The sequence below is a fragment of the Amblyraja radiata genome, chromosome X (genome assembly GCF_010909765.2).
Source record: "Amblyraja radiata isolate CabotCenter1 chromosome X, sAmbRad1.1.pri, whole genome shotgun sequence".
Taxonomy (NCBI): Eukaryota; Metazoa; Chordata; class Chondrichthyes; order Rajiformes; family Rajidae; genus Amblyraja; species Amblyraja radiata.
Window position 1 is genome coordinate 1,608,401 of NC_045999.1, and position 21,870 is coordinate 1,630,270.

The 21,870-nt window shown below is 46.0% G+C and overlaps 1 protein-coding gene across 1 annotated transcript in view; it reads left to right on the forward strand.

Moving 5' to 3' along the window:
* LOC116968264 (mucin-2-like) overlaps window positions 1-15,198 on the forward strand; it is a 77,192-nt gene extending 61,994 nt beyond the window's left edge. The window contains exons 24-34 of the mRNA XM_033014965.1: window positions 782-840; window positions 2,670-2,824; window positions 3,681-3,814; window positions 3,934-3,998; window positions 5,315-5,463; window positions 6,918-7,039; window positions 8,225-8,283; window positions 9,520-9,665; window positions 11,930-12,126; window positions 13,500-13,589; window positions 14,693-15,198. Coding sequence (XP_032870856.1) covers window positions 782-840; window positions 2,670-2,824; window positions 3,681-3,814; window positions 3,934-3,998; window positions 5,315-5,463; window positions 6,918-7,039; window positions 8,225-8,283; window positions 9,520-9,665; window positions 11,930-12,126; window positions 13,500-13,589; window positions 14,693-14,716 — 1,200 coding nt within the window. The 3' untranslated portion in view covers window positions 14,717-15,198. The remainder of the gene's footprint in view (window positions 1-781; window positions 841-2,669; window positions 2,825-3,680; window positions 3,815-3,933; window positions 3,999-5,314; window positions 5,464-6,917; window positions 7,040-8,224; window positions 8,284-9,519; window positions 9,666-11,929; window positions 12,127-13,499; window positions 13,590-14,692) is intronic.
* Window positions 15,199-21,870: the final 6,672 nt, after the last annotated feature.

Below are 21,870 nucleotides of genomic sequence, written 5' to 3' on the forward strand. Positions count from 1 at the left end.
TAAGCCACGTTGTCAGAGACCGAAAGCTCTGTACAGTTTGGGGAAAATATTGTAAAAGGGAACTAGTTAAGAGTGGCTGAATGATGCTGACCGGTTTGCCCTACTGGTTGCTAGCATTGGCCAGTTGGGCTGAATGGTCTCCTTCCCTGCCTTTATGTTCCATGAGTCTGGTACTTGTACCAGATATGATATTAGAACATTCACGGTCGAAGGAATGGAAGTGGCGGGGAAGACCTGTCTCTTTAATTCTACTCCCTGCTCCCACTCTGATTTGCTTGCCCTTTGACAAAAGTTAAGTTCACGTGCACCGAGGTACAGTGAATAGCTTTTGTCATGTGCTAAAGGGCCTGTCCCACTGTACGAGGTAATTCAAGAGCTCTCCCGAGATTTAAAAAAAAAATCAAACTCGTGGTAAGTACGTAGCGGGTACGTCGGAGCTCGTGGATATCCCGTAGTGGCTCCTAACGCTAACGGCAGGTACTCGGGAAACGCGGTAAACTCGTGAAGATTTTTCAGCACTGTGATACATGTCCACGAGAGCCCCGAGTACCTACGAACGGCTATTACCGTAATTCTCCGAGTTCGAATCAGGGGAAAATTGGGAGAATTCTTGAATTAGCTCGTACAGTGGGACAGACCCTTAACCAGTCAGCAGAAAGGCAATACATGATGGTCGGTGATATGGCCACTCAAAATGTTAGTGTGGTTAACATTTCATAGTTTTGCTGTTTATTTATTAAACGATTTCAAATTAATCTTCATATATGTATTTATTTTACAGCTTAATAGTGTGTTTAGAAGAACCCTAAATTTTAATGGAGCATCTGTCATTCGTTTCAGGTAAGAAATAAACAGTTTGTATCTCTTGACCGTGGGCAGTCAATTAACTTAATATATTTTAACCTCCTCCTAAAGGGGGCGCTAATAGAAAAAAATCTGGTCCACTGCATGGAACCGACTAATGACTGGAGTCCTGCCGTTAGAGCACAGAGGTTGATAAGAGAAAATATGCCCCAGAACAGAGTACAACATAGGAACAGGACTTTCAGTCTGAAGAAGGGTCTCGACCCGAAACGTCACCCATTCCTTCTCTCCAGAGATGCTGCCTGTCCCGCTGAGTTACTCCAGCTTTTTGTGTCTATCTTCGGTTTAAGTTCCTTCCTACACACTAGAACAGGCCATTTTGCCCACTATGTTGTCCATCCTGGTATTCTGCTCTGGTATTTTATTTAATTCACATGTTTAATCGATAATGTTTTATTATTAATGTTTTATGTGTCTTTCCTAACTGTCACTGTATGTCATGTTGTCACTTGCGGGCGGAGCACCAAGGCAAATTCCTTGTATGTGAATACTTGGCCAATAAACCTATTCATTCATTCATCCTAGTAAACCCAATTATCTCCACATGGTATCTATCCATCTATTCCCAGCCTGTACATGTCTCTGTCTTAATGCCTCTAACATTGCTGTCTTATTTACTGTACTTCCACCACCACCCATGTAGTATGTTCCAGGCACCCACCACTCTCTCTGTAAAAATCCTGCCTCTCATATCTGCTTTAAACTCCCCCCCCCCCCCCCTTCTCATCTTAAAGCTCTGCCCTCTTGTATTTGTCATTACTGGGGGAAAATATATATTGTCGACCCTATCTACGCCTCTCAGAATTTTATAAACCTCTATCAGATCTCCCCTCGGCCTCTGATGCCCCACAGATAACAATCCAAGTGTGTCTAACCTCTTCTTATAGCTATTACTCCTTAATCCAGGCATTGTTCCATTTACAACCCAGCGGGATGAATATAGACAAAATGTGTAGGAAGGAGCTGGAGATACATAGACACAAGAAGCTGGAGTAACATGTTCCCAATGTTGGGCGAGTCCAGAACCAGGGGCCACAGTCTTAGAATAAAGGGGAGGTCATTTAAGACTGAGGTGAGAAAAAACTTTTTCACCCAGTGAGTTGTGAATTTATGGAATTCCCTGCCACAGAGGGCAGTGGAGGCCAAATCACTGGATGGATTTAAGAGAGAGTTAGATAGAGCTCTAGGGGCTAGTGGAGTCGAGGGATATGGGGAGAAGGCAGGCACAGGTTATTGGTAGGGGACGATCAGCCATGATCGCAATGAATGGCGGTGCTGGCTCGAAAGGTCGAACCTCCTGCACCTATTTTCTATGTTTCTATGTGTCCTTTGAACTTTTGGCTTAAGATGGTTCTGGATCTGGATTTAGAAACAAGGAACTGCAGATGCTGGTTAATACATAAAAGCGTACAAAGTGCTGGAGTAACTCAACAGCATCTCTGGAGAACATGGATGGGTGATGTTTCGGGATGAGACCCTTCTACAGACTCTAAAGAAGGGTCTCGACCCGAAATATCACCCATATTTTTTTCTCCCCCTTTACTCCAGCATTTTGTGTCTATCTTAGGGAAAGTTTAGAGAGATATGGGCCCAACGCAGGCAAATGTGACTAGCCTAATTGGCCATCTTGGTCAGCATGGGTGGGTTGGGCCGAAGGGCCTGTTTCTGTGCTGTATGTCTGTGGCCATCTATTACTAGTTCAATACTTGTTCCAAACTCCTGTCTAAACATAGGTCTCAATATGTGATATGAAATAAAGTGGATACTGCAGCTCATGTATTACCAGGTAAATTTATCTCTTCTAGGAGTGGATCCATTATCGCAGATTGCAACATAGCGTTTGTAAACACCACCACACCGCCCAGTCGGTCCGCAGTGGTGAGACAATTGCTGAATAATTTAGACAACGGCACAGAGTTAGGAAACGTCACACTTTTTCCAACAACCATCCGTTCTGGTGGTAAGTGTTATAAATCATGCTGCAACTTTCACAACACAAGAGCTACCTGATTGATTGTTGCAAAGACTGATGTATGTGGATAGGACAGGTGTGGAGGGATATGGACCAAACACAGGCAGGTGGGACTAGAGTAAATGGGGCATGTTTGCCGGTGTGGGCAAGTTGGGCCGAAGGGCCTGTTTCAACACTATCACTCTCTGACTAACTAGCAGGTTGAAGTTGGCTGATCAATGTTATTCATAATGATGAAAGGGTCCGAAATAAAGATTCCATCGAGGAAATTTCTCCCACATTCCCCCTTAATGCTAATAATGTTCTCACCCTGTGAATGAATTAAAAATATCTTGCATTGTAATACGTTTAAGAAAGAACTGCAGATGCTGGTAAAATCAAAGGTAGACACAAAATGCTGGAGAAACTCAGCGGGTGAGGCAGCATCTGTGGAGAGAAGGAATTGGCAACGTTTCGGGTCGAGACCCTTCTATTTTTGATGTTCTGTCATAGTAAGTCACAGGGTGATGGAGAGATTTAGTGCAGCCCACAGGCCCTTCGGCCCACAGCGCTGGGATGGAGGAGGCCCAGGACAGAAAGGCCAGTGTGGCAATGGGTGGGGGAGTTAAAGTGCTTCGTCGAAATGGCGTCCAAAAGATAAGTATCAGAATAATGAGCAAAATTAACATGACAAAATGGAGGGAATGCTGTCCATAGGTTCCCTGGGGGATAGGAACACAGTGGGTCAGGCTCAGTAGTCGGAAGGCATAATAATATATATATATGATATTAGAATATACATAAAAATATAATGATATTAAGTTGCTTTAATAGATATTTATTTATCTATTTTTTTCTTCTCCAGCTATTACTGTGAACAGTTTGGAGCCTATTTCTTTGAATATTTCCTATGTGATAGAAGATAGGGCTTTCACCACCGACCTCAGCAGCATGAGTTCCACTGCGTTTAGAGATCTCCGCTCTTCAGTGATTAATTGGGTATGTCGCAGCGCACCGCTCGTACATGTCTGTCTACTTTGTCAAATGCAGGTTCACACGACTGAGACCAAGTGTAACGTTTATAACACTCACCCTTTTTGTTTCTTTTCACCAAACAGCTTAATCCAGTGTTGACTTCCGTGTTTAGTCCAAGTACCATGTCCACTTATACTGTCACTTTTAGGTAAGTCTTCTGAACCCTGACCCTTGTACATGGGGAGGGGAGGGGGGGGAGGGGTAGGGTAGGGGAGGGGAGGGGGGGGTAGGGGGGTTAGTCTCACCATAATGTCACAGTGCTGCCTCTTGAGCAATACCATCGAACACCACCGAACAGGATCAGGCCCTTCAGCCCACAAAGCCCGTGCCGTCCATGGTGCCAAGTTAAACTAATCTCCTGTGATTCACATCCCACCATTCCCTGCACATCCACATGTGTATCTAAGAAGGGTGTAGACCCAAAACGTCACCTATTCCTTCTCTCCAGAGATGCTGCCTGTCCCGCTGAGTTACTCCAGCATTTTGTGTCTATCCTCTAGACCTTGACGTTTCCACCCTGGGGAAAACGTTCTGACTATCTACCCCGTCTACGCCTCTCATAATGTTTATATACTTTCTACAGATACCCCCCCCCCCCCCCCCCCGAACTCAACCTCTGTGGTACTGGAAAAAAAAGACAATAGACAATAGGTGCAGGAGTAGGCCCTTTGGCCCTTCGAGCCAGCACCGCCATTCAATGTGATCATGGCTGATCATCCACAATCAGTACCCCGTTCCTGCCTTCTCCCCATATCCCCTGACTCTGCTATTTTTAAGAGCCCTATCTAGCTCTCTTGAAAGCATCCAGAGAACCTGCCTCCACCGCCCTCTGAGGTAGAGTATTCCACAGACTCACCACTCTCTGAGAAAAAGCGTTTCCTCGTCTCCGTTCTAAATGGCTTACTCCTTAATCTTAAACTGTGTGTGGCCCCTGGTTCTGGACTCCCCCAATATCGGAAACATGTTTCCTGCCTCTAGTGTGTCCAAGCCCTTAACAATCTTATATGTTTCAAATAATCCAGGTTTGTTCAAAATCTCCTTATAGTTAATAGCATTCAATCCAGGGGGCAGTCTGGAAAACCTGCACCCTCTCAAAGCCTCCACATCCTTCCTGTAATGGGGCATCTGGAGTTGCACCCAATAATCCAGATACGGATATACCAAAGTCCTTGCAACATGACTTCTCAACTCTTAAAATCAATACCCTGTCTATATCTAGGACAGAGATAGATAGATTCTTGAGTAGTAGGGGTGTGGGGGGTTACGGGGAGAAGGCTGGAGAATGGGATCCAGAGGGAGAGATACTTCAGCCATGATTGAATAGCAGATTAGACTTGATGGGCCGAATGGCCTAATTCTGCTGCTATCACTTAGCGCCTTATGATACAAGAATGTCAGCGGAAAGTCAATGATTCAGCTCTTATGACAAACGTCTGAATTGTGTGGCTGTGTTTATTTTTTTAGCAATAATTCAACAATGGTGCAAGTATCTACAAACGTTCAGATCAACACCACCGCCATTGCGAATCCGCAAATGCTGCTTGACTTACTCATTCGAAATGTCAGTGACTCGGGATTTGACATCATCATCTCCAGTATTATCGTGAACGGTAAGTCTCCTGGTGAACGGCTGTTACCCTCGGCACATTGTGGTTCTTGGTTTCCTGGTCCTCCAAAAACATTCCAAAACGGAACTTAAACCGGAGGTGGCGGAGGGTGGACTTAAGCAAAGAAGGGTTCTTGGAGACGAGGAGCTGACTTAAATGTAGTTGCGTCTGGCTGGGTAACTATGGTAGGGTGAAGACTATGAAGACTCAATGTCCCGCCTTGTGTAAATAAATGGTTTAAAGTTGACTGATCAGAGTTGTCCAACATCAGCCGACTGGGGCAGTGTTCTGAACTATGGATCAATAGTCAATGATAAACTAGCATCTGCAGTTCCATCCTACACAGTGGTCACATGGTTGCATAGAATTCACTAAAGTGTTGCCATATCTATGCACAATACCTGATTCATTTCATGTGATATGAGCAGAATTAGGCCATTCGGCCCATCAAGTCTATTCCGCCATTCAATCATCTCTCCCTCCTAACCCCATTCTCCTGCCTTCTCCCCATAACCCCTGTCACCCGTACTAATGATTTGTAAATTGTTCGGAACAAGTCCACTAAGACGCGCATGCAAGAGGCGCCAGGTTTTGGTGCCTTTTCCAAAGTCCAGTCCACGGTCTAGGTCTCCTGGAGCGGTGGCCGATCTAGGGGAGCCCCAGGCTTCTGCAGGGCCTCCAGCTGTCGTCTTCGTCTGGATCGACCAGCGTACTGTCGTCCCGCTCCTTGCCCGGTCACCGCCGTGACCCGGGAGAGCCTCCCGCAGCCGACCTTGAGAACGCAGAAGGCCAGACCCCGGATCACTCTCCTACCGGCCTCGCTCCTCATCTGGTCTCTGGCCTTTGGGGGATGAGCAGGGACAGGCTTGACTGCTTCCCCGCACAGCACAAGGCCTGCCGGGTCCTTGATTGTTGCCGTTTCGCCCAACAGTCCGGGCAAAGAGCTGTATCGGGAAATTCACCAGGATGTTGTGAATCTTGTTGTGAATCTGTGGAATTCTCTGCCACAGAAGGCAGTGGAGGCCAATTCACCGGATGTTTTCAAGCGAGAGTTAGCTCTTAGGGCTGAAGGAATCAAAGGATATGGGGAGAAAGCAGGAACGATGTACTGATTTAGGATGTTCAGCCATGATCATATTGAATGGCGGTGCTGGCTCGAAGGGCCGAATGGCCTCCTCCTGCACCTATTTTCTATGTTTCTATGATATGTGCCAAAGCAGGCAGGTAAGCCTAGTGTAGATGGGGCATGTTGGTCGGCGTGGGCAAGTTGGGCCGAGGGGCCTGTTTCTGTGCTGTGTCACTCTATGATGGACGTGTGGACTTGACACTTGACTTCTGAAGAAGGGTCTCGGCCTATTCCTTGTCTCCAGAGACGCTGCCTGTCCCGCTGAGCTACTCCGGCTTCTTGTGCGTACCTTCAGTGTGGACTTGACATCTCGTTGTTCCTCCTCCCACAGATGTGATCGTTGTCGCTGACAGATTCCCACTGCCACTTCGCTTCACCAATATAAACTTCACAACCGACCTCAACATGAGAGGAAGTGACAGGTTCAGAAACCTCAGCGCCATCATAACCATCGTGGTAGGTACTCCATTTGGACCGAGGTGCTGTGTGAGGATACAGCTAACTTTCTAGAGCTGTGAGATATTTTATGAATGATGTTTCTGGTTGTGGTTTGGCGCTAAGCTTATTTAAGATGGTTTATTGCACGTCCAATTCTGCGAGGTAAAAACTATCACAAAAACGTGGAATTCTTCTTCTTATTGAGTCCACACACAGGCTTAGAGGTTGATCAGCCAGAGCTGCACAAATTTCTCTGCATCTGCACACAATGGTGTCTGGCTTGTCGCTTCTTGTGCGTGGCAGTGGATCCACGATCGACGTGAACGCTCTTCCCTTGACCCCAACGTGGAATTAAAACGTTGATATATTCCTCTCCCCCTCCCCCCTCCCCCCTTCCCCTGCTCCCCATGAAACCTGGCTGGCTTTGCACCAGCCCCCCCCCCCCCCCCACAAATGCACCACAATGGACACACAATTCACAACCCCCTCGTTTAACAATTCGCAAGTCTCTATCCTTTTAGACTCGCACCGGTCTTTTCACCTCTGGTATTTATCTAACAATCTGCCTGTCAGGTAGCCTCGCCTGAGTTCACCTATGACTGGCCATTCCTCTGGAGTCCAGCTCCTACCCCCTCTCTACCCCAGCTTTCTTTCCCCCCCCCCCCCACCCCCACAATCGGTCTGAAGAAGGGTCCTGACTCAAAACGTCACCTATCCATGTTCTCCAGAGATGCTGCCTGACCTGCTGAGTTACTCCAGCACTTTGTGTCTTTCTTCGGTGTACACCAGCATCTGCAGTTGCTTGTGATCACAGTAAAACTTCTACCCTTGGGACACTGACAGGAGGTGATATTATAACCATTTTATTGGTGGATCCCATGTTATTTTCTTTGTTTGCCTCCGCCTATTTTACTTAATGAGAAACAAAAAGATTGTTGTTGTTGCCACCACTGTAATGGAACATGGATCAGTACTGCACAAGAACAGGCCCTTCTGCCCGTCATGTCTGTGCCGTACATGAGGCCAAGATCAACGAAACATGATGCATATCCCTCCATTCCCTGCATATTCACTCCTTTTTATGTCTGAAATGGTGATAGAATGGTGACCTTCTGTTGAATGTGAAGTGCAAGACTGTTTTATTCGCTCACAGCTCCCCGCCGTGGCTTTGCTTGTGTTAAAACATGTGCTTTTGTGTTCTAGGTGACCGATACCTTCAGAAATAATCCCAACTTCACCGATATCGTAGTTGATGGATTTGCGTAAGTACCATGCTCCTCCGTCACTCAATTAAAGTGTGGTTCAGGTGCTTAAGAAGGAAGTGCAGATGCGGGAAAAATCGAAGGTAGATAAAAATGCTGGGGAAACTCAGTGGGTGAGGCAGCATCTATGAAACCTCACCTGCTGGAAGAAGGGTCTCGACACGAAACGTCACCCGTTCCTTCTCTCCAGAGATGCTGCCCGTCCTGCTGAGTTACTCCAGCATTTTGTATCTGTCTTTACGGGCGTCAGAAGTTACGGGGAGAAAGCAGGAGAATGGGGTTAGGAGGGGGAGATAGATCAGCCACGATTGAATGGCTGAATAGACTTTTTTTTTAAATATTTTATTTTATTAGAAGTAAGTACAATCATATGGCACCAAAGTGCCTAATATATATTTTCATAATACATTTTATGTACAGCTTCTTATTTTTTTGTTGTTATAATAAAGAAGAACAAGAATAAGAAAAATAAATTAGATAGTAAAGGATAGAAAGGCGTGAGATATATAGTGTGTGAAAAAGAAGAAAAAAGAAGAATGAATGAAGAAAGTTGTAGAAAAGAAAATAAGAAAAAGAGAATAAGACACAAAGCAAAGAAGTAAGGAGATCATTGTTTAGAACCTTCACCATCCCTCGTCCAGTCCTGAAACAGTTAGCTTTTACAATTGTGTTGCACCATATGATTCCAAAAAGACGACAAATGGAGACCAACTCGTTATGAATTGGTCCGATTTATCTATTAGGAGGGCTGAATAGACTTGATGGGCTGAATGGCCTAATTCTGCTTCAATCACCGATGACCTTCCTACATTCCTTCCTATCTCTGTTCGCCACCATTCCTTGTTATTTGGAAGATGAATTTTAATTGGCTTCCTAAAGCTTTTGTTCCTGTTATGGGCAGCCAGGGTAGAGTGGACAAAATGTACCTGGATAGGCCTATATCCCAGGACGAATGGGTGGTGGGAGAGAGGGGGCGTGTTCTAAGGCTATGATCTCCGGTCCTAGACTCTCCCACTAGTGGAAACATCCTCTCCACATCCACTCTATCCAGGGCTTTCACTATTCTGTATGTTTTAATGAGGCCCACCCCTCATTCTTCTGAACTCCAGCAAGTACAGGCCCAGTGCCGACAAACGCTTCATTGATTTAACGCTGAATATTAATTGATTTGTATTGATATTGAACAATTCGATGTCATGTCAACGCTTATTTTTGGTTCTGTTTCTATCGATGTAGGAGTGGGTCAGTTTTGAGCGACACGACTATCACCGCGAAAACAGGCACTATAACGGCAGCCGCTGCAGCCCAAATACTGGCCAATAACACTGATGCGTTTACCAGGATGGGTCTACTCTTGGATGTCAACGCCCTTACCAACACAAGTACGTTGCTATTCGTGCTACTGAGCGAGTGCAGCGTAGGTTCATTCCCGGGACGGCGGGACTGACAAATGATGAAATATTTTTTTTCCACACAGAGAGTGATGAATCTCTGGAATTCTCTACCACAGAAGGCAGTTGAGGCCAGTTCATTGGCTATATTTAAGAGGGAGTTAGTTGTGGCCCTTGTGGCTAAAGGGATCAGGGGGTATGGAGAGAAGGCAGGTACAGGATACTGAGTTGGATGATCAGCCATGATCATATTGAATGGCAGTGCAGGCTCGAAGGGCCGAATGGCCTACTCCTGCACCTATTTTCTATGTCTGTTTCTAGAATGGATCAACTGGGCTTGTATTCACTGGAATTTCGAAGGATGAGAGGGAATCTTATAGAAACATATAACATTCTTAAGGGATTGGACAGGTTAGATGCAGGAAAATATTCCCGGTGTTGGGGAAGTCCAGAACCAGGGGATCACAGTTTAAGAATAAGGGGGCGGCCATTTAGGACTGAGATGGGGAAAAAACCTTTTCACCCAGAGAATTGTGAATCTGTGGAATTCTCCGCCACAGAAGGCAGTGGAGGCCGATTCATTGGATGTTTTTAAGTGAGAGTTAGATCTAGCTCTTAAGGCTAATGGAATCAAAGGATATGTGGAGAAAGCAGGAACGGGGTACTGATTTTGGATGATCAGCCATGATCATATTGAATGGCGGTGCTGGCTCGAAGGGCCGAATGGCCTACTCCTGCACCTATTGCCTATGTTTCTCGGTTTTTATGTTTCTATGTTATAATTCTTCAGAGAAGAAAACATCTCTGGCATGCGCTGTTTAAGCTGCAGGACTGTAGATCAACTAGCTGAATGGGGTAACACACTTACTGCTTGCTCTGCCTACTTGTCCCGATTTTGAAACTGATGTATGAGATTCTTTGGATGGGAGAAGCAATGGAAGTGGCTGAGAAGTCAAGCCACCTGTCTCTTTAATTCTCCTCCCTGCTCCCATTTGCTTGCCTTTTGACAAAAGCTCAGTTTAGTTTATTAAACATAGAAACATAGAAAATAGGTGCAGGAGGAAGCCATTCGGCCCTTCGTGCCAGCACCGCCATTCATTGTGATCATGGCTGATCGTCCCCAATCAATAACCCGTGCCTGCCTTCTCCCCATATCCCTTGATTCCACTAGCCCCTAGAGCTCTATCTTAACTCTCTCTTAAATCCATCCAGTGATTTGGCCTCCACTACCCCCTGTGGCAGGGAATTCCATAAATTCACAACTCTCTGGGTGAAAAAGTTTTTTCTCACCTCAGTCTTAAATGACCTTCCCTTTATTCTAAGTGACCTCCCCTTTATTCTATTGTCAACGTGTACCGAGGTACAGTGAAAAGCTTTTGTCGCAGCGGAAATACAATACACGATTACAATCGAACCGTCTGCAGTGTACAGATACATGATAAGGGAATAACGTTTAGTGCAAGGTAAAGCCAGTGAAGTCCAATCAAAGATATAGTCCGAGGGTCACCAATGAGGTAGATAGTAGATCAGGACCACTCTCTGGTTGTGGTAGGATGGGTCAGTTGTCTGATAACAGCTGGGAAGAAACTCCTTGAATCTGGAGATGTGCGTATGCACGCTCACACCCTCCAGAATCGGGGACAGTTTTTTTATCAGGCAACTGGAAGCCGGAGATGAAAAAAAAACTGAAGATATTTCTCATTCTTTTGTCTCACAACTTGTCTTTTAATCTCTGGCCTTTGTCCACCTATCTGCCTATCAACTCCCCCCTCCCCCCCCCTTGTTCTGACCATCCTCCCTTCCCACCCCCCCTCGTAAAATCACTCTGAAGAAAGGTCCCCATCCAAAATAGCACTGATCCTCGTGTTTTCCAGGGATACTGTGTGGAAACAGGCCCTTCGGCCCATCGGGTCCACGCCGGCCAATGATCACCCGCCCGCACACTAGTTCTAGCCCACACCCCGGGCACAATTAACCTACAAACCCGCACGACTTTGGAGTGTGGGAGGAAACCGGAGCACCCGGAGAAAACCCACACGGTCACGGGGAGAACGTGCAAACTCCGTACTGACAGCACCCGTAGTCAGGATCGAACCTGGGTCTCTGGCGCTGCACCACCGCGCCGCCCAAACTGTAGCTCCAGCACTTTGCGTCTTTTCTTTTTCCTTTGTAAACAAGCACCTGCTTCCTTTGCTTCTGTGCGCCTGCCAAATGCCTGACCTCGTGTTACATGAGATGTTTTGTGTCGTTCGCAGCGACTACTATGGCAACAATCACGACGGGAAGGACTACCACGGTTACCATGACAACCACGCCAACCACGCCAACCACGCCCGCCACGACCGGTCGGACGGTCAACCAGACTCCACCACGACCGTTCCCAGGTTTTGCTGTTGCCATCATCGTCTTGTGTATCCTCGCGCTCCTCGCCATGCCCCTCGTTATTTTCCTGGTGAGTTCACACACCGGCCAACGGCCAAAACCGTAATCACCGCGCCTCTTTAATCATCAACTAAACACCGTTTTTTTTTTAATTAACAAAAATAATTTTAATCAACTACTCACAGAAATACAGTGCAAACTTACAAACAAACCCACTGCCACAATCAAAGCAATTATTCTTAAATATGAAATCACTCCCCCTCCTCATTGAGGACACATCCCACCCCCACCCCCCGCGGTGCCCAGCGGTTCCGGAAATCCCCCAGGGCGCCCGTGGACAGCACGTAGTCCCTTTCTAGCACCACCCGGGTGCTGACGTAACCCTGGAGAACATAGCACGGTGGCGCAGCGGTAGAGTTGCTGCCTCACAGCGCCAGAGACCCGCGCTGGGTTCGATCCTGGTTCTGCACGGAGTTTGTGACCCCATGGGTTTCTCCAGGTGCTGCGGCGTCCACCCACACTCCAAAGATGTGCGGGTTTGGAGATTAATTGGCTTCTGTAAACATTTTTTACGTTGTCCCTAGTGTGTAGGATAGTGCTAGTGTCCATGTTTATACGTGGTCAGCGCGGACTCGGTGGGCCGAAGAGCTTGTTTCCACGCTGCATCTCTAAAAATAAGGTCTTTAGACTAGTTAGTTTATTGTCACGTGTACCGAGGTACAGTGAAAAGCTTTTGTTGCGTGCTAACCAGTCAGCGGAAAGACAATACATGATTACAATCGAGCCGTCCACAGTGTACAGATTCAGGATAAAGTCGAGATAGACACAAAATGTTGGAGTAACTCAGTGGGACAGGCAGCAACTCTGGATGGAATGGGTGACGTTTCGGGTCGAGACCCTTCTTCAGACTGATGTCAGGGGAGAGGGAGATACATAGATAAGGAAGTGTAAGGTGTGAACATAGGACAAAGGGGATGGAGATCAAGAGAGATGTAGAATAGATCATTGTTAGCTGGGAGAAGGTGACAACTAAGCAAACAGAGATAAAATGTATCGGAGACACGTTTAGTCGGAGACAGTCAGACAGGGAGGAGAACTGGGAAGGGGGGAGGGATGGAGAGAGAGAAACAGAGAGAAAGCAAGGGGCTACTTGAAGTTAGGGAAGTCAATGTTCATACCGCTGGGGTGCAAGCTGCCCAAGCGAAATATGAGGCGCTGTTCTTCCAATTTGCGCTGGGCCTCACTCTGACAGTGGAGGAGGCCCAGGATAGAAAGGTCGGTGTTGGAATGGGAGGGGGAGTTGAAGTGTTTAGTAACCGGTATAGCAAATGTTGAAACAGGGCCAAACCTAGTTTAGAGTAAAAAAAGAGAAACAAGAGAAAAGGGGAATGAGAGAACCTGGATAAAGTCTAATATGCCTCCTCTTGGGTTTTTTTTCTGCAGTGTGTCAGGAGCGGTTATTGTTCCAAAATGGCAAATGCCTTCCAGTTGGAATCCCCTGATAATTTAGACCTGCGACTTCCAATGTTTGGGGTAAGTACCATCCCAACACAACATGCCAGCGCCAGAATGGCAAAGTGCCCTACTGTAACTTAAGCTGCCCGACATTCCTTTGTACCTAAGAGGCACAGTGCCGCAGCGGGTAGAGCTGCTGCCTCACAGTTCCACAAACATGTGTTCGATCCTGTCCCGCACTCCAATTTTTCCAGTTCAGTTTAGTTTATTGTCACGTGTACCGAGATACAGTGAAAAGCTAACCAGTCAGCGGAAAGACAATACATGATTACAATTGATCGGTCCACAGTTTACAGACACATGGTCAGGGAATAACGTTTAGTGTAAGGTAAAGCCTGCAAAATCCGATCAAGGATAGTCTGAGGGTCACCAAAGAGGTAGATAGTAGACAATAGACAACAAGTGCAGGAGTAGGCCATATGGCCCTTCGAGCCAGCACCGCCATTCAATGTGATCATGGCTGATCATCCCCAATCAGTACCCCGTTCCTGCCTTCTCCCCATATCCCCTGACTCCGCTATTTTTAAGAGCCCTATCTAGCTCTCTCTTGAAAGCATCCAGAGAACCTGCCTCCACCGCCCTCTGATGCAGAGAATTCCACAGACTCACCACTCTCTGTGAGAAAAAGTGTTTCCTCGTCACCGTTCTAAATGACTTACTCCTTATTCTTAAACTGTGGCCCCTGGTTCTGGACTCCCCCAACATCGGGAACATGTTTCCTGCCTCTAGCGCGTCCAAGCCCTTAACAATCTTATATGTTTCAATGAGATACCCTCTCATCCTTCTAAACTCCAGAGTGTACAAGCCCAGCTGCTCCATAGTAGTTCAGCACTGCACTCTGGTTCCTATTAAATCTTGCGCTTGCAAGATCAACCTATGGTTCCTGATCCCCCTACTCTGAGTAAAAGACTGCATTCATCCCCATCAATTTCCCTTCGTGATTTTATACACTGTAAAATCACCCTTCAGCCTCCTGTGCTCCAAGAGGAATAAAGTCCTAGCCTGCCCAATCTCTGGCCCCTCGAGTCCTGGCAACACCCTCGTAAATCTTCTCTGAACTCTCTCCAGCAGAATGTATTGATGGCTGCTGTATAATGTTGCTTCTTCTGTTCCCACGTTAGGGGCGCTCGTACAACTTCAACTGACGAGACACCAGAGAGACCAGAACTTTGGATTCAGAGGGAAAAGTTGACATGGATTTTGAAGAATACACAAGAGGAATATTGACCAGAGTACTTTTCTAACAACCCAACCAAATCAATGCACGTGTAACCTAATGGACCAAGGTATCATCATGCTAACTCTTTCAAATCAAATCTATAAAGTGGTAGTTACCAGGTTTTCCTTTATAATGAAAAATATACATATTGTCATGTTGTATGGATGTGGCTGTATCCAGAATTTGTTTTTGATGGGAGGTTTGTATTAAATTTATATATGTTTGTAAAGTATCTTCTCTGAACTAGTATATCACACACGTTGGCCCAAATCAGCTTCCTGCCAAATTGTTGATAGTCTCGTGGCGTGGGAAAGCTCACTGGCTTGCAGGCATCTCCAAAGCTATGCCATGGACAAACGTTGACCTGCACTGAATGAATGGAATTTTATTTGAGTGCAAGTGTACACTGGCATCTGCTGTTTTATTTACTGGAAGGCTAAGTGAAACAAGCATGAAGATAAACAGGGTAGCGAGCATCGAGATGAAATGAGAATCAGGAGTTTGTGCACTTCAGTGAGTGGTGGTGGGATTTACTGCTTATGTCCTTGGCAAAGAGCCAAAACGCATACTGTGACCGGCAGTAAGTCTGCCCACCACCAAATTTACCGTCACCAGTTTTGCTGGGGGTTTGCTAGGTGTTGCCCCAGTACTGGTTAGTTTTCAGGTAACACAGAAGCTAAAGGGCAACTTGAGATCAGAAACACAACCGAGCTGTCTCAGATGTGTACGGGTGGATGGAAGTTGTACATAGCCCTGGCTTGCAACCTCATTGTCTTGGTGCTAAAGATAGACAAATAAATGCCAAAATAACTCAGCGGGACAAGCAGCATCTCTGGAGAGAAGGAATTGATCGAAACACTTCTTCAGACTGCTGTTGCTTCTTGCTGAGAGACTCGATGGTGGACATCTCAGCATACAGGATGGAAGCCACGTCAATGTCGTTAATCAGAGGCAGATCTTGAGCTCTGATGCTGGGTACTTGTTTTAATGAGAATCTTCACTACATGGGACATACTGTAGAACACTGTTTACGTAGCTTTACAAAACACATCTTCACCTTGATCCTCAAAACTGCCCGTCAGCACCTGTGTGTAGGGGAAATATTATTTATAAGGATGCACTGTCCTGCTGTAACATTGTGTGAGCCAGTGGCAACGACAGCAAGAACAGGACGCTGGGATGCAATTGTAGAATGCGATCACATTCTTCTGCTATGATCCACTGCAGGGGACTCTGTCCATTCGTGCAGCGAAGAGTTTGAAACATTGTATGTCAGAGTCCACGTGCCCGTCACCTCCACAACAGGACCTCAAGGCTCAGATAACCAAGGTGGACATGCCAATGATACGAGGCACATACACCATTAACCTGCAGCTTGTCAGAGGTTATGGGGAGAAGGCAGGGGAATGGGGGGTTCGGAGGGAGAGATAGATCAGCCATGATTGAATGGCGGCGTAGTATTGATGGGCCGAACGGCCTAATTCTACTCCTATCACGTATGACCTTATGACTTTTTAATAAAAATCATTCGCGCTGTAGCGATGAATATTTAGTTTACATTATAGATTGTAGACATGTAAGGATTTAACTTATGTTTTATAATTTTGCATCTTTTCACTACATTCCACTAACTGTATCGGACAATGCAGCTCAAACTAAGGCATGTTGTCAATGGAAGCATAAAGCAAATCGCCCTTGCCTTGTTTGCGATGCTGATTTTATTGAATCTCACTGTTAAAGCCAGAAGGATTCCAGACTGTTTTGATTTGTAAACCTTGTGTCCGGGGCTGGATCAGAGCTCTCAGCCTGCGTGCAAGAGTGCGTGATTTGTAACCACTACATTACATAAGCTGTTCACCTCTGGTTGCAAATGTATACTGATCCCTCGCGTTTAAAAGGGAGCTTGAAGTTAGTTTTGTAACCGGAAGACTTCTTGAAAAATAAAAAACATCTCAAAACCTGCACTTTACGAGTTAAATCCTCCTGTAGCCAGAACCAATTCTCAGGAATAGATTGATGACAGGAGTGGCTGATATTATTCCTGTCGGGCAAGTCAACTTCACTTGAAAACACACAAAACAGCCTTGGGTCCGATCCCTAAAGAATCCCACCGGAACTATTGCCCAGAGGTAGCTATAGTTAAAATTCAACCTCTCCTTTATCAGAGCTGTCATCTACATGAGAACATATTTACATTGATTTCACCATGACATTAATTCGCCCAAACCTCACGGGAGAAGAATGTGAATACAACATTCTGGCAACTTCACGCTACTCAAACAGTGGTGGAAATTCCCCTGTGTGTCTTAGACAATATTTATACCCCCTCTCAGGCTTGTGTTATCTGATCGTGGCCAGGGCAACTGCTGCTCACTATTTCATGGGTTCCCAATTGCTTTGAAGTTTCCTGAAGGGGAAGTAAAAGCCACTAAAATAACATGACCTTTTTCACGAAGGCAGTCCCAGTGCACATCACCACTCCTATTGTTTCTAAGTACAGAATGTAAGAACAAGGAACTGTAGATGCTGGTTTACCCAAGAGGAAACAAAGTGCTGAGTAACTCAGCGGGTCAGGCAGCATCTCTGGAGGACATGGATAGGTGATGTTTTGGGTCAGGTGCCTTGTTGGAATGTCACCTATCCATGTTCTAGGGTCTATACAAGGTGGAAACAGGCCTTTCGGCCCAACTTGCCCACGCCGACCAACATGTCCCATCTACACTTCTCCAGAGATGCTGCCTGACCCGCTGAGTTACTCCAGTTCTTTGGTTCCTGTAACTACATTGGGAATATAGTGTCGTAAGCTACCTTACCTTGCAGGGATGCTACATTTTAATCAATTTTAAGGGATTATTTATTGACTATTCTTACTGTTAAGCACTAAAATAACTTAATCGTGCCAAGTTTTCTTTACAAAAATGCTCGAGTGCAATGGATGGAGCATGTTGATGGTTGGAACACACATAATGCAAAGATATATTTTTCTGAGCTTGTATTCTTTGTTGTTGCAAATGTATTATAATATTAAATAAATATTACTTACAAATCAGAACAATTCTTTGGTTCTTATTTTTGCGTCATTTAAACAAACGTGATCAAGTTATGTAATATTGACTTCTCTAAAACGGGTCCTTTTCACAATGGCAGGCAGTGACTAGTGGGGTACCGCAAGGCTCAGTGCTGGGACCCCAGCTATTTACAATATATATTGATCTGGATGAGGGAATTGAAGGCAATATCTCCAAGTTTGCGGATGACACTAAGCTGGGGGGCAGTGTTAGCTGTGAGGAGGATGCTAGGAGACTGCAAGGTGACTTGGATAGGCTGGGTGAGTGGGCAAATGTTTGGCAGATGCAGTATAATGCTTTCCCTCTCTCTCCATACATCCCCTTCTCCGACCAGTCTGACTGTCTCCTTGATTATGTTTTATCTCTGTATGCCTCGTTGTCACCTTCCCCAAGCTAACAATGATCTATTCTACATATTCCTAGATCTACGTCCCCTTTGATGTCTCGTTTTCACACCTTTCCCTTCCTTATCTCTGTGCCTCCCTCTCCTCTGACTCTCAGTCTGATGAAGGGTCTCGACCCAAAACGTCACCCATTCCTTCTATCCAGAGATGCTGCCTGAACTGTTGAGTCACTCCAGTGTTTTGTGTCTTTCTTCCAAATCTTCCCAGAGCCAGCCCAGTTGTTGACTGGCCATTATAATTCAGCCAAAACCCAACTCGTTTATGTGTGTGTGGCTTTGTCTCTGAAGATCAGATGTTAGCCAGCCAACGTCAACAATTGGTTTGGGTTGGGCCTTCAGGAGGGAGGTCAGGCTAACATCCCAGTTCTATACAAAGCCCTACCTTTCATGTTTTGGCTCCACAGTGCTCAGGCTGATTCTCTCATGAATCACAGATCTCCCTTCAGCTTTAGACACCACCTGGGTTCAAACAAAGGGTGGTTTTGATACTAGACAGAAACTTAACAAAACCAGGGTCGTTGATGCTACCTGATCAGGTCAGAGGCAAGATGTCCACTGAAGAAGCCCGGGACCGTTGGGGAGGCCCGGGACCGTTGGAGACAGTGGAGGAGGGTCAGGGCGGTGAGTACTTAAATCGGGCGCGGGGCTTGTTTTCACAGAGGAAGCAGCTGATTGGGTGCAACCTCAGGTTAGCATTTCTGCTTTCTGGTTAAAGGTACAGTGCTTTAGTAAAGGTACAGTGAGCCAAGGGTACAGTGGGCTAAAGGTATAGTGGGCTAAAGGTACAGTGGGCTAAAGGTACAGTGCTTTTTGTTTATATAATAAAGGTGCAGTTTAAAGGGCAAGAGGGAGCAGCTGTTTGTGTCAGATACCTGCTGATTTCTCCCAGCAGTTTCTTTTGTATTATACTGGTATCGGATCCAGGGTAAGGCGAGAGAGTGACAGTCAGAGCAGTGTACTGTTCTGGATGTCAGATGTGGGAGGTCATGGTGTCGGATGGCCCTCCAGACGTCCACATCTGCACCAGGTGCAGAGAGATGGGGCTCCTAAGGGACCGTGTTAGGTTCCTGGAGCAGCAGCTCGATGACCTCTGTCTGGTCAGGGAGAGTGACGAGGTCATAGAGGGGAGTTATAGGGAGGTGGTCACTCCAAAACCACGGGAGAGAGACATGTGGGTCACGCTAAGAAAGGGCAAGGGGCAGAGGCAGGGACGAGTGAGTACTCCAATGTCGGTACACCTTGCAAATAAGTACTCCTGTTTGAGTACGGATGAGGATGACAGCCTACCCGGGGGTAGCAACAGCGGACGGGCCTCCAGCACAGAGACCGGCCCTGTTGCTCCGAAAGGTAGGGAAAAAAAGAAGAGGACAATAGTAATTGGGGACTCTATTGTTAGGGGGTCAGATAGGCGTTTCTGTGGACGCAGTCGGGAGACCAGGATGGTGGCCTGCCTCCCTGGTGCCAAGGTCTCGGACGTGTCTCAACGCATCCAAGATATCCTGAAATCAGAGGGAGAGGAGCCTGAGGTCGTGGTACATATTGGTACAAATGACATAGGTAAAAAAAGTGAAGAGGTCCTGAAGGGAGGATTTAGGGAGTTGGGAGGAGAGTTAAGGAAAAGGACCAAAAAGGTAACAATCTCAGGATTACTGCCTGTACCACGCGACAGTGAGAGTAGGAATGGAGCGAGGTGGAGGATAAAGGCGTGGCTGAAAGACTGGTGCAGAGAGCAGGGATTCAAGTTTCTGGATCATTGGGACTTCTTTTGGGGAAGGTGGGACCTGTACAGAAAGGATGGGTTGCACTTGAACCCGAGGGGGACCAATATCCTGGCGGGGAAATTTGCAAAGGTCACTGGGGAGACTTTAAACTAGAATGGTTGGGGCGAGGGACTCAAATAGAGAAAGCTAGTAGACAGAATGGGAGGCAGGAAGCAGAAAAGGGAAGCACTCGGACACAAGAGGAGAAAGAAAAAAAAGGAAATAAACAGAGAAGAAGAGACGGGGGGTTTCTTAAATGTGCATATTTTAATGCTAGGAGCATTGTAAGAAAGGTGGATGAGCTTAGAGTCTGGATAGACACCTGGAAGTATGATGTTGTGGCGATCAGTGAAACATGGTTGCAGGAGGGCTGTGATTGGAAACTAAATATTCCAGGATTTCGTTGCTTCAGGTGTGATAGAATTGGAGGGGCAAGAGGTGGAGGTGTTGCATTGCTAGTCAGGGAAGATATTACAGCAGTGCTTTAGCAGGATAGATTGGAGGGCTCATCTAGGGAGGCTATTTGGGTGGAACTGAGAAGTGGGAAAGGTGTAGCAACACTTGTAGGGGTGTATTATAGACCGCCAAATGGGGAACGAGAATTGGAAGAGCAAATATGTAAGGAGATAGCAGATATTAGTAGTAAGCACAAGGTAGTGATTGTGGGAGATTTCAACTTTCCACACATAGACTGGGAAACACATTCTGTAAATGGGCTGGATGGTTTGGAGTTTGTAAAGTGTGCAGGATAGTTTTTTGCAGCAATACATAGAGGTACCTACTAGAGGAGGGGCAGTGCTGGACCTCCTGTTAGGAAATGAGACGGGACAGGTGGCGGAGGTATGCGTTGGGGAGCACTTCGGGTCCAGTGATCACAATACCATTAATTTCAATATAATTATGGAGAAGGTCAGAACTGGACCTAGGGTTGAGATTTTTGATTGGAGAAAGGCTAACTTTGATGAGATGCGAGATGATTTAAAAGGAGTGGACTGGGACATTTTGTTTTATCGGAAAGTTGTAGAAGAGAAATGGTGGACATTTAAAGGGGAAATTTTAAGAGTACAGAATCTTTATGTTCCTGTTCGGTTGAAAGGAAACAGTAAAAATTGGAAAGAGCCCTGGTTTTCAAGGGAAATTGGACATCTTGTTCAGAAAAAGAGGGAGATCTACAATAATTATAGGCAGCATTGAAAAAGCTACTTTTATAACTTCTAAACCAGGTTTGCTTCTTAATAAACAGACACCACACAAACTGTTTGGTAGACCAGTTCAAAACTTTACTTAACATCGGCCGATGGAAGGGAGCGAGAACTCCAGTCAAGTGACCATTACAGACACTTGACCGTCCTCCGTTCACCTCACTGAACAACAGAATTACATTGCCTTAAATAGGGTTTTTTTTGTCCCCTTAGCACATTTCAGACATTAGTCATGGTCAGAGGTACAGGGAAAGGTTTCCACAGAATGCATCACATCAAAGGCCTTTTGTTTACATGTTACAAGATAACATTGGCCATTTGGTTTACGACATTTTATCTTTCCACTTCCCTGTTCCTCTCTCGTCCTTCATAAACATTGGCTATTTGGATAATGCCATTTTATCTTCCCAGAGATCACCCTAGATCTTTCGCTGCTTCCTTGCTGTCATTTGGTCCTTCATAAACATTGGCCATTTGGTTTATGGCATCTTACTTCAAAGATGTGACTAGCTGTTTCTTTCTCTGTCACTTCCTCACTTGGGAGACAATGTTATAGGATTTATTATCCCACACACCCGCAACCTGAGGCAAGCCTAATTTGAGACTAAATATAAGCTGTAAGCTAGCCCAGAAGCAAATTTAATATC